Source organism: Colius striatus, chromosome 3 (genome assembly GCF_028858725.1).
Source record: "Colius striatus isolate bColStr4 chromosome 3, bColStr4.1.hap1, whole genome shotgun sequence".
NCBI lineage: Eukaryota > Metazoa > Chordata > Aves > Coliiformes > Coliidae > Colius > Colius striatus.
The window spans coordinates 17,941,149-17,957,542 of NC_084761.1; the positions used below are offsets into that span (position 1 = coordinate 17,941,149).

At 40.5% G+C, this 16,394-nt stretch overlaps 1 protein-coding gene across 6 annotated transcripts in view; it reads left to right on the forward strand.

Moving 5' to 3' along the window:
* TNRC6A (trinucleotide repeat containing adaptor 6A) overlaps positions 1-16,394 on the forward strand; it is a 53,138-nt gene that overhangs the window by 21,027 nt on the left and 15,717 nt on the right. For 4 of the 6 annotated variants that reach the window (XM_061991703.1, XM_061991705.1, XM_010208188.2 and 1 more), the window contains 3 exons: positions 3,862-4,200; positions 8,310-8,357; positions 13,114-15,714. In XM_061991703.1, coding sequence (XP_061847687.1) covers positions 3,862-4,200; positions 8,310-8,357; positions 13,114-15,714 — 2,988 coding nt within the window. The remainder of the gene's footprint in view (positions 1-3,861; positions 4,201-8,309; positions 8,358-13,113; positions 15,715-16,394) is intronic. The other 2 variants (XM_061991706.1, XM_061991707.1) reach the window with 1 other exon arrangement.

Consider the following 16,394-nt stretch of genomic DNA (forward strand, 5'->3'; position numbering starts at 1 on the left):
CTTTGGAATCTCTCTGTAAACTGTTAACTTCACCGTCCCCTGCTTTGTGGGTTTTCAGCAGGTTTGTTCTTTATGAAAATCTGTCATTTTTAATATCCGTTTCTGTAAACTTGCTGTTACTAGTCAAGTAAATTAACTGTGATAGACTGTAAGTGTTAATCTTATCTTTCTGCCTTAATATGATTCAAAATAAAATCCTTGTGTGCAGAACAAACTTTTATTAAACAAGCAACTTGTTTATAACAAATGAAGGTAGTGATTAAAGGGTGTTGGGATTTATAGTAGCCATATTGGAATATTAATCTATTACTTAGTCTTCTGAGAAGTTGTAGAGCAGAAAACGTTGGACAGGATAAATTGTGTAGCTTAAAATGTACTCTGTGGTATGTAGGGAAGCAAAGACAAGGGAATTCTGTCGCACTTCAGACTGATTTCAGTTTGAAATTAACTTTCAAATGTAAACCTGCATATTCTTTAGTATAACTGTATTATCTGGTAGATTTCTATGAAGTGTGCTGATCGTAGTAGAAGGAATTACTGTATTTGCTAAGGAAATGAATGCATAGAATATGTGAGAAATATAATGAACTGTTTGTGAAGTCTTGTGTTGTAGCTTAGGGGTTGGTTTGGCAGAAGGTACCTTGTTTATTAGTCATGCTCTTTTATAGTCAAAACTGATTTGATTACCTGCAAGTTCATTGGATTCTGTTGTAATATGTACTTTTATATCCTAAAATAGCTTTAATTAGGAAAGCAAATATTAATGTTGCTGCGCTGTAGTATTGCCTTAAGCATTGCTACTTGCTGCTCTGTTTGGATATCTCTTGGAATGTCATGTAGAAGTAATTTTACTTTACCTGGGAGGAGAATTTGAACATGAATGGAAGCAATAGTGTAGAAAAACTAAATCTCTTCCATTGACCGTGTTATGGGATGTTCTCTTTAAGCAAGGTGTACTTTGCAACTGAAACTGACACCAAAAAAACAGAAGAAACTTAAATGCAGTGTGCAGAAGGCAAAGGCTGTATGCATCCCTGAGTGGTGCCACTGCTGAACAACTACTTTGTTGGATTGATAGCAATAGACTGACTGTAAAAAGTGGCTGTTTTCTGCGTATCGCTGTCAGCACACCTCAGGGATAGGCTGAACTGTGCTTTGACCTGGAAAGTGTAATTAGTCTGAATCAATTGCAGCAGAAGGTGTACCGATAGATCAAAAAGTTGAGATTTAGGCAGTAGTTGAACAAGTTGTGGTATGTGAAGAAGTATTTCATTATTATTGTGAAGCTTGTTGCAGTACCTGGACCACAGAAATGTGCTGAGTGCTTATGCATGAAGTTGTTGACAAATGTTTAGCTATATGCTACAATAGGCCCCCCAAAGGCTTAGTAATTTTCAATTTTTTCAGTTATTTTTACACCTGGATTTGAACAAATGGGTGTTAAGACTTCCTTGTACTTGTGAAATTCAGTTTTGATCATAATTTGTAGTTGCATTTTACACACCAAAACGTTATACCAAGGAATCTGATCCAAATTACCTGCTCCTTAATATAGGTAACAGATTGATGAAATCTGATGTATCGTTGATGATTTTTATCAACTTGCCAATTTATCTAATAGCCTTGGAATACCTTTTATTCCCAGTGCTCTGTACATTCAATTGACTGATGTCTTGGCCATTCCTCTCCTTAATTCTGTCCTCTTCCAGTCAGCTGTGAAATAGAGCGAGCAGGGTCACTGCTGTGCTGGAGCAGGGGAGGTGGTGGGACTGTGGAGGCAGCGTGGTAGTGAGGAGCCAAAGCTGAGAGCTACTCCTCTCCCCTGGCGACTTCTGGCAAAGGCCTCTGTCAGGCCTTCTGCGAAACAAGGAGCTCTCTAAAATTTTCCTTTTCTGCCTTTCTTAAGTAGCCTAAATATAATGTTCCATTAAAACACAACTCAGATTCTGATTCTGAGATGACATTTTAATCTGGAGACCTTCATATTTGTGTTTTTCAAATTATGTGACTGTGGATTGTGGTAGAAATAAAAAAATATCTAGTCATAAGTAACATTTGACAGTACTCAGACGGATTCTTCAAACAAAAGTTTAAGGAGTTTGTTTTATTTTTTTACGTTGCATTCACTTGAAACTGTTTATGGAAGTAAATGATAAAATGGTCTTTAAACAAGTCTAAGAAAACTTGAAAGCCCCAGAAAATTACGTTTTCAGTCATGTAATAACAATATTCCTGCTGTTGACACAACAGGAAATTCTTACATGGGGCACACACAGCAAGGAAATGGTTTGAGGCTGCTCTTCAGCCTCAAGCTCTGTGTGTTTAGGTGCTGACAATGTGCAAAACTATTCTTGAAAACAAACCTTACAGCTTTATAGAAACCTGATTTGTCATTGGGCACTACCTTGCCCAGCAGTGCAGAGCCAGAGCCCTTGCTGGCCAAAAGCTGTAGTGCCTGCCTCAGGTTCCCTCCTCGGCATGTAGGGTCAGTCCCTCTAGCCTGCCACCTGCTTCAAGATGCCTTTAGAGCAGCTTGATGGTGGTGCATCCTGAACTCTTCTCTTATAGGAGTTCAATGAAAAAAATGTCACTTCTCCCCTCTGTTGGCTGTACGGGCCCAGAAAAGCTGGGGAAAGTGACCTGTAGTGAGGAGGAACCTCTTCAAATATTTGTCATCGGAGAAGCTGCATTACCAAGCAGTGTCTTTGCTGTTAGCAGCGGGAATCCTGCACAGATTAAACCGTTTTCCTTCAGTAAGTTTTAAGAACGCCAGTTTAATTTTGGAAACTTCTGAGTAGAGGCAGTGACCTGACCACACAGTGCTGAAGGAGGTCGTGATTGAGTCTAGAGAGTATCTCTAAAAGTTCCACTGTAAATGTAAACACGCTTCATGGATATCTCATCCAAGAAATCTGAAAAGCGTGTTAGCATACCAGTGATGTAAGGGGCTGGAAGTACAACTTACCTGTTAATTGTGGTTGGGATGAGTGACAGGAGCACCAGGAAACACACTTCCAGTAGCTCACTGTGTTCCTTCCTATATGTTGAGCCCGATTTGCCAACAAATTACCTACATGTGAACACCTCCATACTCACTCACTTTGCTTTTCTGCAGGTTAGAGTGGAAGGGTTGAGTGGAGGATGTTGTGGTTTTCCCTTTATTCAGCATCTTGAGTTTGGTGTGTTCGCTCACAGTTGACCTCTGCAAATTATGTGACCTTCATCTTACCTTTAAGCGGCTGTGCTGTCAAGATTGAAAGATAGTTTGGAGTTGCTGTTGCACTTTTGGCATCATGTCAATGCCAGCACTGCCTTGCCAAGCTGTGCATGAGGGCTACCTGTGCTGTGGGCTTTTCCTGCTGTCAGCACAGTGATTGATGGGAATTAATGTATTTCCCTTTGGATGTTAGGATTGGTAAAGCAGGCAAGTCTTAACAGTGTGTTCTGCGTGTCCTGTTCACCTCTTGTTCTTTTGGGGCAAGACAGTAACATTTTTCTATATGTAGCTTTTTAGTACTTACATGTTTTTTGATATAAAGTTTAAATGCTAATATAAACTGGCATGGTGCTGGTTTGTCAGAAAAAGCTATAGAAAGCTTGTTAGTAGTAGCATGCTTCAACTGAGATAACTTTGTTAAGGTGATAGCAAGATGTGTTTCTGCTTCCACGTTGGTGCTGTTAAACCTGTGCTGGGATAATAGAGCTTTCATAGGGAATGAGTTGCCGCTTGAATCAGGATAAATGCTGCCATTACATAACATAGAAGCACAATTAAGAATATTGACTTAGTCTTCAGTTTTTTAAGTTACTGTTCTTATGAATAACTTTGTCCAACTTTCTTTTTTTTGGGGGTGGGGGCAGTGCCAGAACAAACAAAGACAAGTGTAAGCCAGCCTCAGCCTGTCACCTCTAACGGCACTTCCACAGTAACCAGCACTAATAATAATGCCAAGCGGGCCACAGCCAACAGTCAGCAGCAGCAGCAGACCTTGCCTCGATACCCTCCTCGTGAAGTACCACCGCGATTTCGACACCAGGAACAGAAACAGCTTCTGAAACGAGGTCAGCAGTTACCAGTTATAGCTGCAAACCTGGGATCTACTCCTAAAGTATTAAACGGCCAGTCAGGAAGCAGCACTGTCACAAATAAACAGCCAGTGACCAACGGAGAAGTGCCGAACAGCAGCAAAAAACAGCCAGGTGAGGAGGAGGTACCTTATTTTCCTTTAACTAAAATCGTCTAGTTTAAATTCCATTATCAGTAAAATATTTGAGCTAATATTATTTAATGTAATCTGTACCATGATGAGAGATTTCCTGCATTGTAGCTTAACATTAATGATTGCAGGATGGTTTCAGCCATCTTTGTACAAGTTTCTTGCTAAAACTTAGATATCTTAGTTGCTTATTGTTGGCAGTGGTATACAATAGACATGTCTGGTTTAGAGCAGATATTGAAGCCAATATGACCACTGCTATGTTCAGGATTGACCATCTTTATCCTAATAATTGATCCAGGGACGGTCATGGATCAAAATGTCCTTTTTTTTGCATCTAGTTTTGATATACACATCTCACAAGGAAGGGGTTTTTTTAGACAGTTCCCAGAGCATTCTGAGCAGCCTCTCAAGACTTTTTTCCCTTTTCTTCTTATCTAGAGATACAGCTAGAGTATAACTGGTTTAGAGTACCAGAATTGCTTTGTGTTGTTAGGTCAGAGTTTTTCTTTGTTCATCTACCTGAAGCTTGGTTGTCTTACGGGCTGGATCAACCTTTACCTTTATTACCATCTAAATATAGGCACACTTCATTATTTCAGCTTGTTATGCATTCTCTTTAAATACCCTTTTAAGAGTAGTAAACTTCTGTGTTACATGCACATGATTCGATGTTCAGTGGATGTATTAGTATGCAGTTTGGTAAATTTTGGGGCCAATAAAAACACTCTGTTTTTGGGTGGAAAAAACCTTTCTTTGGAGGAATCTAGATTTTTCAAACGGATTTGGTAATCATGCATGCTAGCGCTTAACATATTAGACAAATACTTTCTAATTTTTGTACTTTGTTTGTCATGCACATAGCAATGACTGTGTAACTTGTTCCCAGATACAGTTTCTTCTGAAGGTTTACTGAATTCCCAGTGTTTCTCAAAATTAGTGATTTATACACCACAAAGGATGTGACCCTTATCTCCTTCAGTTTAAAAAAAGGTATCTGGAAAATAGCCGTGGTACTTAAGTTTTAGTTAAAATTTGAGCTGTTCTGATTACTGAATCTTGAAGAAGCGTTATTTAAAATTAAACAATCAAAACACTGGAGGCAATTTATCCACGTGCCCCTTGAGGAATGTTTCTGATGTTACTTTCCAGTATTATTTTTATAGCATACTGATAGAACTCTTTACGGTTCCAAGAAGCAATTTTTAATTAGCTAATGACTTTTTTTCAGCTGTATAATTTTGTCCTTGTCTATACTCAGGTTTAAAGTATGCTTTCATATACTTCTTTACTTCTAAAATTAAACTTTTTCTGCAGCATAAATCCTCTACTGGTCAAATTGTGTGGTAGCAAGTAATGTTTTAAACAAAAATTCACATCTAAACTGATTTTAGGAATATTACTCTTCTTAAACTTCCCAGTTGTATCCAGAGGAATTTTTTAGTATCATTCACTTCACTTCCTTTGTGATTGCCAGCCAAATATTTAATTAGTTGAGTTCCCATTTGTGTATTGCATTCTGCTCAGTTTTGGGTTGGACATTTTTTTAGTCTGGGAGGTGTCAACGCATCCCTGAGTGTCCCAATGCTGAATGTTCGAGACAACGGCTGTCCTGGGTGTTCAGTCCTGTACAGTACTTCTGCAGTACTGGGAGTTCACAGTACTGTGTTCTGAGACAACTGGAGTACTGGGGGTTCTGCTGTTTGAATAATGGTAATTGAGTAATAAGTCTGAATGTCCAAGTGGTAACAAAAAGGTTCTGAGAACCTTTCCCATCTTCAGAAAATGTTTGCATTGTCTGTAGCAGCCCTGTCAGGTCTCTGTTAACTGTGTGCTGTGCTCTACCATGTGTCCAAGGTCAACTCCTAAGAACCAGCAAGCAGGTTGAGTGGGCTGAGTTGTGTTTTTTGGTGCCATGTGTCTGTACTCTGGAAAGATCTTTTCTCTAGTGTAACCAGGATTAGGCATGTTCTTTGAGAAATTTAGGCAAGGTGATCATGTAAAGGAGAGTTATTTTTCGGTGCTGGATTTTTGTAATGGTTTCAAAATCTTGACTAATGAATTACCTGTGAGGCAATGTGGAGGTGGCTGCAGTCCAGCACTATGTGCAAGAATGACTTCATGTCTTTTGACACCTCTGCATCTGAAAGGAAATATTGCTGTCATTGGTCTGTCTCAGTCTTACTTGCTCACCCTAGTTCCTCTTTTAGCCTCCAAGAGCAACTTCTAGGTACTCTCCCTGATGTTACCTCTGAAATGTAACATCTCCTGAAATTTGACACATCTGTAGATCCCTTCCTATTAAAAAACTATCCATGTGCAGCCATTTGAGTTAAATTTTGTACCTGATGAAGTATCTTTGAAGATTAAGTTCTTGACTCCTTTTTTTTTTTTAAAGCATTACTTAAAGGATATTGAGATTGATCTGTATTTTAGGGCTGAAAGAAAAACTGTAGCTTGAAGGGTTGCGGTCAGAATTGCTGGAATCAGTAATGGCTCCAGTTGTTTTATCTATCATTCCCTGACAACCCAGGTAGGATCTCACCCCAGTTCCAACTGTGATTGCCGTTGTTTGGTAGGTGCTTTGTACAAAACAGAGAACACAAGTACTGCTAAATTTAAAGCCTTCTTTTAATTGCCCTGGCCACAGTAAACTTTTAAGCCTTTAGTATTGGAGATTTTAACTATATCGATGGTCAAAAAAAATTACTCACGGTTTGGATGTACAATCATCTTCTGAAAACTAACCTGCTTTGATTAGAAGTAAAGCTTAAGAAGGAATAGTTCTGTAGATGCTTTTTTTTTTTTCCTCCTGTTTTCAGGACATTTGGCGTGTCTTTTTTCATAAGGACACATGGCTCATGCCATGTAGCACTTCTGTAACAGATACTATCTTGTACCAAGATGGCTATTTTAAGAAGTCTACATAAACATAAGTAGTTCTTTATCAGAACATTTTCATACCAGTTCAATTGTTTGCTGTACTGACACTTTCTCCCCTGTGTAAAGAGAAGATCCGGAATGCTGCCTCGGTGTTTGCTTGTCCCCGTGCTTTGTAACACGTTGGAATAGCCAGCTGATTATTCCACAATTAAATGATTTATACAGTGAACTGAAACATTTGCCAGCAGTAATTGCTTACAACTGCAGGACAAATCAGAACAGGAGAGCACATCAGGCTCCTGGCACCAGTCCAGTCGCTTGGGTTCCTTCTTTGAGGCGAGTAGGTCTCGCCTTGGCCTGGCGCACCTTGGAACACAGCTGCAGAGCGATGCCACAGCCAGAGCCTTCGGAAACCAGGGCTCAGCGTAGGAGATGGGAAGAGCCAACAATTGGGATTTGCAGTTACTAGTGATGAGGGTTGACTTGATTTAGGAAACATTGCCTTAAACCTAACAGTTGTGGGCTCCAGCTGTAAAATTTGTAAACCTGAAACATGGACTTTGATTTCATAGTCTCTCTATAGGACACTTAGGAGGAAGAAGCTAGGACAGAGTGGTAAATTAAAGTTTGTTACCACATGCATAGGTTAAATCAGGGTTGGATTGTACTTAGTTAAGTAGTCTTGGTACTTAAGTACTTTGTGTGCTAAATTGAGTAGTCAAAGACTGAGTTTTGGATGGAAAAAGCATGCCTCTCAAGTTGCTTAAGTTTCAGGGCTGACCTCTGAAATTCTAAGTTAATACTGTGAAAAACTAACTGGTTTTAGTTTTGATGACTATGAATTCCTCTTTTTTATATAATCAAACTTTTAAAATTAAGGATGTGTTAAATTGATTGCCAAATGTATTAAAAGATAGCTAGTAGTGGAGTAATAATAATTAAATGTAAGTACTCCCTGTAGAAAGCTGAATATGCTGTTGGTCTGTGTCTTCCCTGTGGTGTGTTCAACGCTGTGGGTGAGGCAATTCAGAACTTGCTTGTCACTAGCACGGTCAGCAAGATTGAGAGATGGCTCTTAAGAGAAACCTTTCCTGAAAAAGGGGTGCTAATAAATGGTTTTGAAGTAATGAGTGGTTTGAGGACTGTTCTCAAAGGGCTAGTTTACTTAAGTAACACCTCTGTAATTTTCTTGCTTTTTTTGTTTTGTAGGCATGCCTCCCATTCGGGACTTGGTGAGCCACTCCCCTAACCAGTCAGGTTAGCTATTTAATCTCACCTGTTTTTTGCACTAGGTGTGTTTGTAGTAGTTACATGTTTCACACAATCTTGTCTGATATTTTTTTTTAAACTTTTTTTTATTCTTTGGCTTATGTTTTTTAATGGCATGTGCTGTGTGATTGAGTGACATATACTTTTTCTGTGCCATTACATACTACATTTGGTTAATTATTTCTAATTTTCTAAAATAACAGTAGAATTCATACTGAAACATGTTTCAACTATGCTTTACAATACTGCCTTTTTTTATCTTTATGCTTATACATTAAATTGCCTCTTTGTGATACTAAATTTTCTTGCCCAAGGCAGCAGATTTGGAGTTAGATGGTCTTTAAGGTCCCTTCCAACCCAAACCATTCTGTGATGCTGTGAAATGGAATAATCTCTACAAGCCTGTGCTTTTAAATCAGAGACATTTTGCAGCGCTGTGGAAGAAACTACATAGGGGACTGTTCTGAGTGCTGAGTTTATGCTAGCGTAGCACATACATAGAGATCTACATTTGTGTATGTTTACTGTGTATGATTATGCAGAGTACTTGCTGTTTAAGTAATATTTTGGAGCAAAATTCCTGTGTGAGGCTTGAGGATGTGTCATATGTGGTGCTCTGGAGTAATGCAGATAGCACTGTGGGATGGGTTATGGGTTATACTGGGCTTCTTCATGGCTCTGCCATGTACCTGTCTGGTTCCTGTGGGCCTGGTGCTTGGGAGAACATTGCATCTCTTCTGTTTACCTGGAAGACGACGCTCAAAGGGGTCATGGTAAACCTTCTCTCCCCTCTTCGCTTGTGTTGACTTTGGCGTCCAAGTCTGCAGTGCCGCAGGAGTGTTGAGTCCAGCCAGGGCCAGAGCCCCAACTGGGGGAGAGGAGAGAGTGAGAGGGAAGGTGTATAGGACAGTCCTTGTTAGGAGAGCTGCCTGTCATGCCAGGTTAGATGCAGAGGGTGCTGGATTCCTGTCTGGGCAGCTTTCTTGGCCATCACTTACAGTTAAGAAACAACTGCAGAGGCAAACAGCTACATTTACTAGTTCTTGAGTTAGAGATGCGGATTTCATGACCTTTTTCTCTGCTGCAAAGAGACAGATATGTGATGTTAAACATAGTAATTTTTTGGTTCTGTCATTTCATAATAAATATGCTTTTTAGCTTGTTTACTAACAGCTAAAAAGCTTGTTTACTAAAATGCATATTTTTTCAAGGACCAAAGGTACAATAATTGGCAAGGTAGAGCATTGGCACTCTGCGGGTAGCAGTATGTACTAGAAAAGGAAAAGGAGACAGAGCGAGCAAGATTCAAGTGTTTATTAATATACACTTCTCACTCCTACTGTTTATTTTGAACCATGCCATGGTTCTTTAAAACAAACAAGCTACTTTAGAAAATACAAACAGTTTCCTGCAAACATTTCCTGCAGGGGTGACTAATAGCTAGAAAGCATTACATTTCAAATTACTGGGGGGAAAAAAAAAAAATCTCAGCAGATTACTGGATTTTGGGAAGCTCTGTTTTCTATATACTTTGGCCAGGATTTGAGCAGTGAAAACTCAGTTTGTAACTTGTAAGTAGTTTTGAGGAGAAAACCAAGAGTAGGCTGTTACTGGCTCATTGTGCCATGCACCAAATGCAGAGGTTTAATTTTTCAGGTTTTAGAGTGTTTTTGTGGGATCTGCCCAATACAAAATAAAATCAGAGATACTACCTTGCATATTCAGTATTTATGTGCTTAATCTCAGAAGTTCATGGGTTGTGGAGATTCCGATAGGAATATTTGAGAACAGTGGCTCATACTAGAGATCACTAACATGCCTTTATGTCCAGGAGAAAAGAGTGTTAGTCAAGGCAGTTTTGTGTGTAGTAGAATAAAATTCTGGATGACTGGAAATTAATCATTAGATGTTGTTTGTACATTGGCTTGTTGCAAAGTGTGCATTGCATCTAAATTAGTGTAATAGAATTTTAATAAATATAAGCTTTCTGTTTATGTATTCTTTTGTTGTGCAAATTAGGGTTTATTTGTTTACCATTTCACTCTGGCTCATAGGCATAACCTTCATCTCTTTCTCCACACTGAATTCAAACTGTTTGCCATCTGTATACTTTCATGTGTTTCTTTTAAATTGATCATGTATTAGAATGATGTTTATGTAATCAAGACCTTGTTTTGTAAGGGCAGCTTTTGATGCTGCTGATTGTCAGTCATGAGAGTGCAGACAACTCTTAACTTTGATTAGTCTTTTAACACAGGTTAAATGTCTTCTTTTTAAATTATCAGTGTTAGATTTGAAATCTTGGTCTTTGGACCATTGCTCAGATACTAGTGTTTTTTTTCAGGTAACACATTAGTAGACAGGTTCTGGATTACATTCAGGGGACTGGAGCATCTTCAGAGGAAAAGCTGCAGGATCTGGGACTGTTCAGCCTGGAGGAGTCTGAGGGGGAACCTCATTAGTACTTAAAAGTGTTTCAAAGGTGTATGTCAAGAGGATGGGGCAACACTCTTTTCTGCAGTGTCCAGGGATAGGATATGGGGCAGCGGACAAAAGCTGGAACACAAAAAGTTCCGCTTAAACTTAAGGAAAAACTTCTTACTGTTAAGGACGTGGGTGCCCTGGCACAGGCTGCCCAGGGAGGGTGTGGAGTCTCCTTCTCTGGAGCTTTTCAAAGCCACCTGGACACATTCCTGTGTGACCTGAACTAGACGGACCTGCTTTAGCAGGGGGGTTGGACTGGATGATCTTTAGAGGTTCCTTCCAATTCCTACCATTCTGTGTGAACAAATGTCTTCCACTTCTCAGGATGTGGTATGGTTTTCTTCGAGGCTATGGAGCTGTCAGGCACTTGTAACTGTTGCAGCACTATTTCTGCCTGCCACAGATCTCCCACTCCTTTGTGCTCCAAATTGCTGTGCCAGTGTTCTTGTAAAAAATGTGGAATTTTCTGCTTGTCGCGGTGTTCTCAGTTTGCTTTAGAGAGATGGAAGCACTGAGATGAGGTCTCACTTTACCTCTACGTGACCTGTTCTTCTTTTCAGATTGATCAGTCATGCTTATACGTGATAAACCACATCCACCCTTTTTGCAGTTGAATTAGGGCACTAAGAGCAGGCTCCCAATGAGCAACTACATATGGAAGCTGAGCTGTTGCCAAAAGTTGTACCTTGTATAAGTTTTCACCTCTAAGTAGGTGACAATTTTGGGTAACATTTTTAATAGAGTATGTGCGACTCAGTTACTTATCACTGAGCAGTTAGTGAGCATCAGGATTTGGAGCTTCAGTGCTGGTGCAGAACTCATGCTCCTGTTAGCAAAGGGGGAAGCTGGTGACACTGGAAGCTTCTTTTCAAGTTTGACAATTAATATGTCTTTATTGGAATAAGAGAGACTTATAAATGAGCACTGCATTTTTTTATAAGTCCCTAAAAGTTCTTTAAATAGCTTTTGAGAAAATGAATGATTGATGACTGTAGCATTTTGTTACTATTAGCTCTGTTAACAAACATGATAGTAGGATATCATGAAGGTGTTCAGGCAGAGTGACTGCACCTTTTCTAGTCAGATCCAGGGCATGTGCCATAAAAATCTGTTAAGAAAGAGCAGGAGCTACAAAACAACTTTTCTGTTTAGATATATACATTTTGAATACTTTTAAGTAAAGGCAGAGTGAGAATTTAACAAAGATAAGTTGAGAGTTTCTTTCTGTTTTAAAAACCTGAGTGTTTGAATAGGCAGAGGAGTGCGGTTTGCCATTTAGTATACGCTAGTGTGATTATCCAGTCAGAGCAGGGAAGTACTAAGGGAAAAGACTTCACTGGCATTCTGTACTTGTGCTGTTGCCAACATGTGTTATTTCACATGCTTTGCACTTTGGTAGTTTCATCTTATGTTGCACCTGTCTGTGTTTTCATTTAGCAGTTGGAGGGAGTCTCTGCAGTACAGCGTTAGACATTGGAGATGAAAACCGATAGCACCGATTTTGTAGCAAATGTTCCATGGTGCATGCATTTAACCATTGAAAGTTTGGAAGTGTGTTAGGATGTATTTCTTCTTGATTCCCAGACATGATCAGCTTATTTATTGAGAAAGCAGTAGTGGTTCTTCTACAAATGAAAGTGAGAACTATCAGTTCAGCTATTGGGCTTGGTGTGTAGTTCTGCAGCCACAGCACTTAGGATTGCTCTAGTGTTTTTTGTGTTGGATTGTTTTGTAAAAGAAGATATCTTAAATAACTTGCACTTAATAGTTCTTATATCATGTCTTTCAGTGGGGCTGGGAAGGTGTGTGTTTCTCTGGCTGTTGTCACATAGCAATGGGCACTGATAGGTCAGTTTAATGTCCTGTTTAGATTTCTGCATTTCAGAATGTCTTTGGTTTTATGTAGTATTTTAGCCCTTAATATGTGTATGTTCTTAGCAAATACTTTGCATATGGTGATACCCTGTTTAAATACCCTGTTTCTCTGGACAGAAGGAGTGGTACCTTTAGGAATGCTGCTTGGTGCTTTTTGTGAGAGTGCAGCTTTGTGTGCTGGTGAGCAGTGTTCTAGGTAATAGTGTGGCAGTGTTCTGAGCAGCTGTACTTGGAAGCTTTGTCTGTCATTGTCAGTGGCCATAGTGTTAAAATAAGCCAGATAACTCTTGGCTTAATACTTTATACTTCTTTTTCTTCTTCGACTTAATGAAGTAATAATACTAAATTTATAATAATGCTCTTGGGCTTTCCTTCTTCTCTCTAGATCTGAACCACAGTGGTCTAGGATCCCACTATGAAAATTCTCACTGGGGACCAGTCTCTTCGAATAGTGACTCCAGCACAAACTGGGATAAAGTTATTGTAGACGGCTCTGACAAAGAAGCATGGCCATCAATCACTGGCAGTGACCCAGAGTTGACATCAGAATGTATGGACACTGACTCTGCCTCTAGCTCTGGGTCAGAGAGAAACCTCGTTATAATGGCTTCAGGGAGCACAGGCGGTGAAAATGATGGCATTCGAAATGGCATTGGACATGGTTCTCAAAATAAGTTTGTGGTTGGTAGCAACAGCAATAATGTGGGCAATGGAAGTATTAATGGGCCATGGGGTTTATCCCATGGAACCATAATAAGCACATGTCAAGTTTCTGTGGATGCTCCTGACAGCAAATCTGAAAGTAGCAACAATAGAATGAATGCTTGGGGCACCATAAACTCTTCATCAAATGGAGGGTTAAATCCAAGCACTTTGAATTCAAATGGCAACCATGGTGCCTGGCCTGTATTGGAGAACAATGGACATGCCCTGAAAGGGTCTGTAGGGAGTGGTAATCCTGGCACAAATATTCAGTGCAGTACCATAGGTCAGATATCTAATAGTCAGAGTATTAACTCTAAAGTGGGTGGTTCAGCCCACAGTTCCTGGGGAAGCCTTCAGGAAAATTGTGATTCTGAAGTAAATGGTACAAGGAAGGTTTCATTCAGTGGGCAACCTCAAAACCTTAACACTGAAATGAATGGACCAAATAACACTACTAACTTTATGACCTCTAGTTTACCAAACTCTGCTGGTTCAGTGCAGATTAACGAACTGCCTAATAATACAGGGCATGGGGCCTGGCGTGTGAGCACAATGAATCATTCTCAGATTCAGGCCTCTCCAGTTACAAATGGCACTTCCATCTCTCATCTTAGCAACGGTGAGGCGAAAAATGGTGGATCTTACGGTACTACATGGGGTGCCTATGGTTCTAATTACTCTGGAGACAAATGTTCAGGCCCAAACAGCCAAGCTAATGGTGACACTGTGAATGCAACTCTAATGCAGCCAGGCATTAGCGGGCCTGGCAGCACTAACTTTCAAATCAATGGGAATAAAGGAGGAGGAGGAGGAGGAGGGGTATGGGAGGCAGGGACAGTCAGCTCCCAGAACATGCCGTGGGGAAGTGGAAATGGTGCAAGTGCTGGCGGGAGTAGAAGAGGATGGGGCAACCCGGCACAAAATACCGGCACTAACCTTTCCAACGGGGAATGGAGTAAACTGCCCAGTAATCAGCATTCCAATGAAAGTGTGAGTGGAAACAGCAGGAAGTTTACAAATGGATGGAAATCTACTGAGGAGGATGACCTTAACAACCAGAGTTCTGCTGCTTCTCAGATAACTGAGCAGAACAGTGCGTGGGCCAAAACAGGTACGGGGGAGAGCGAAGGTAGTTCGGAGAGCACTGGATGCCACGAAGATAGGGTAACGACAGAAGGACAGAACCGAGAGAGAAGGAAAGTTGACCAGCATACATTACTCCAAAGTATAGTGAACAGAACTGACTTAGATCCACGTGTCCTTTCCAACTCTGGTTGGGGACAGACTCCAATCAAACAGAACACTGCCTGGGATACCGAAACATCACCAAGGGGTGAAAGAAAAACTGACAATGGGACAGAGGCCTGGGGAGGCTCTGTGACACAGACTTCCAGCTCAGGGGGGTGTGTGGATAGACCTAGCCCTAATAATAATGATACCTCATCTGTATCAGGGTGGGGAGATCCAAAGTCTGCTACAAGGTGGGGAGACTCCAAAGGGTCAAACAGCCAAGGGGGGTGGGAAGAAGATTCTGCTGCTACAGTAATGGTCAAGAGCAATCAATCATGGGGAAGTGGCAAAGAGGAAAAGTCATCCTGGAATGACGCACAGAAGATCAAACAGGGATGGGTAGATGGACAGAAGGCCAGCCAGGGTTGGGCAGTTTCTACTGGTGATAGCTGGGGCGAAAATTCAAGAAGTAACCATTGGGGTGAGGCTAAGAAATCCAGTTCAGGAGGTAGCGACAGTGACAGATCAGTATCTGGTTGGAATGAGACGGGTAAATCAAATTCTGTTACTTGGGGAGGTAATAATACAAACCCAAATAATTCTTCAGGATGGGATGAGCCTGCAAAGTCTAATCAGAACCAGGGCTGGGGAGACCCTCCTAAATCTAATCAGCCTCAAGTTTGGGGGGATTCATCAAAGCCAATCAACTCTCCAGAATGGAACAAACAAGATGTTGGCTCTTGGGGAGCACCATCTGCCACGAACAAACCCCCGGGGTCAGGCTGGCTGGGTGGACCGATGCCAGCGCCAGCAAAGGAGGAAGAACCCACTGGCTGGGAGGAGCCGTCCCCCGAGTCAATACGCCGCAAAATGGAAATTGATGATGGAACTTCTGCTTGGGGTGATCCGAGCAAATACAACTACAAAAATGTGAATATGTGGAATAAAAATGTCCCAAACAGTAGCAGCAGTTCAGACCAGCAAGCACAGGTACATCAGCAGCTACTGTCTTCAAGTGCCATGTCTAGCAAGGAGAGCAGTTCGGGTTCTGGTAAGATCTGGTTTTATATAAATCTGTTGTTTCTGTTAATTGTGAAACAATATTTTTCTTCTCGCTTCGTAGAACAGTGTTTTAGTTTCAAAGGGGAAGGTGTCACTGAAGTTCCATTTTTATTTATTAAAAAAAGTAACAGCAATGCTTATAAACGTTTGGGATTTTTATACAGATTGAGAGGTCTGTTCTGGCTTTAAGTAGCTTCAGTAATAAAGACTAGACAGCTCCACTTGAAGTCTGGAGCGTGGGAACACAGAGAAAATACTTAAAATAGTATCTGAGGAACAAAACTATTTTTCCTCATTTCATTCTAAAACAATTAGAACTTAATGTTGCCAAAGAGCCCCCCCCAAAAAAGCATCGAGCTGCTACAAGACAGAGTGAAAGGTGGTGGTCTTATGTGGACTCAAGATCAGATTTTCTGATCCTGTAGTGTGGGGAGCAGTGAATAATGGCACTTGCAGATGACCTTGCGTGGTGTTTTTGAAGTATTTTTTGCTGTGTCTCTTTTTTAAGTGCACAAAGTAGCTAAAAAAGCCCCAAGCAGCTCTTAGAAACTTAGAGATTTCTGTTATGAAAATGTAGTTCTTTACATATGAAACTTGTATTTTTTGTGATTTTTTTGTTTGCTTTATGGAAGAGTTTACAGTTGTAATAATTCTACATTTACATTTCAT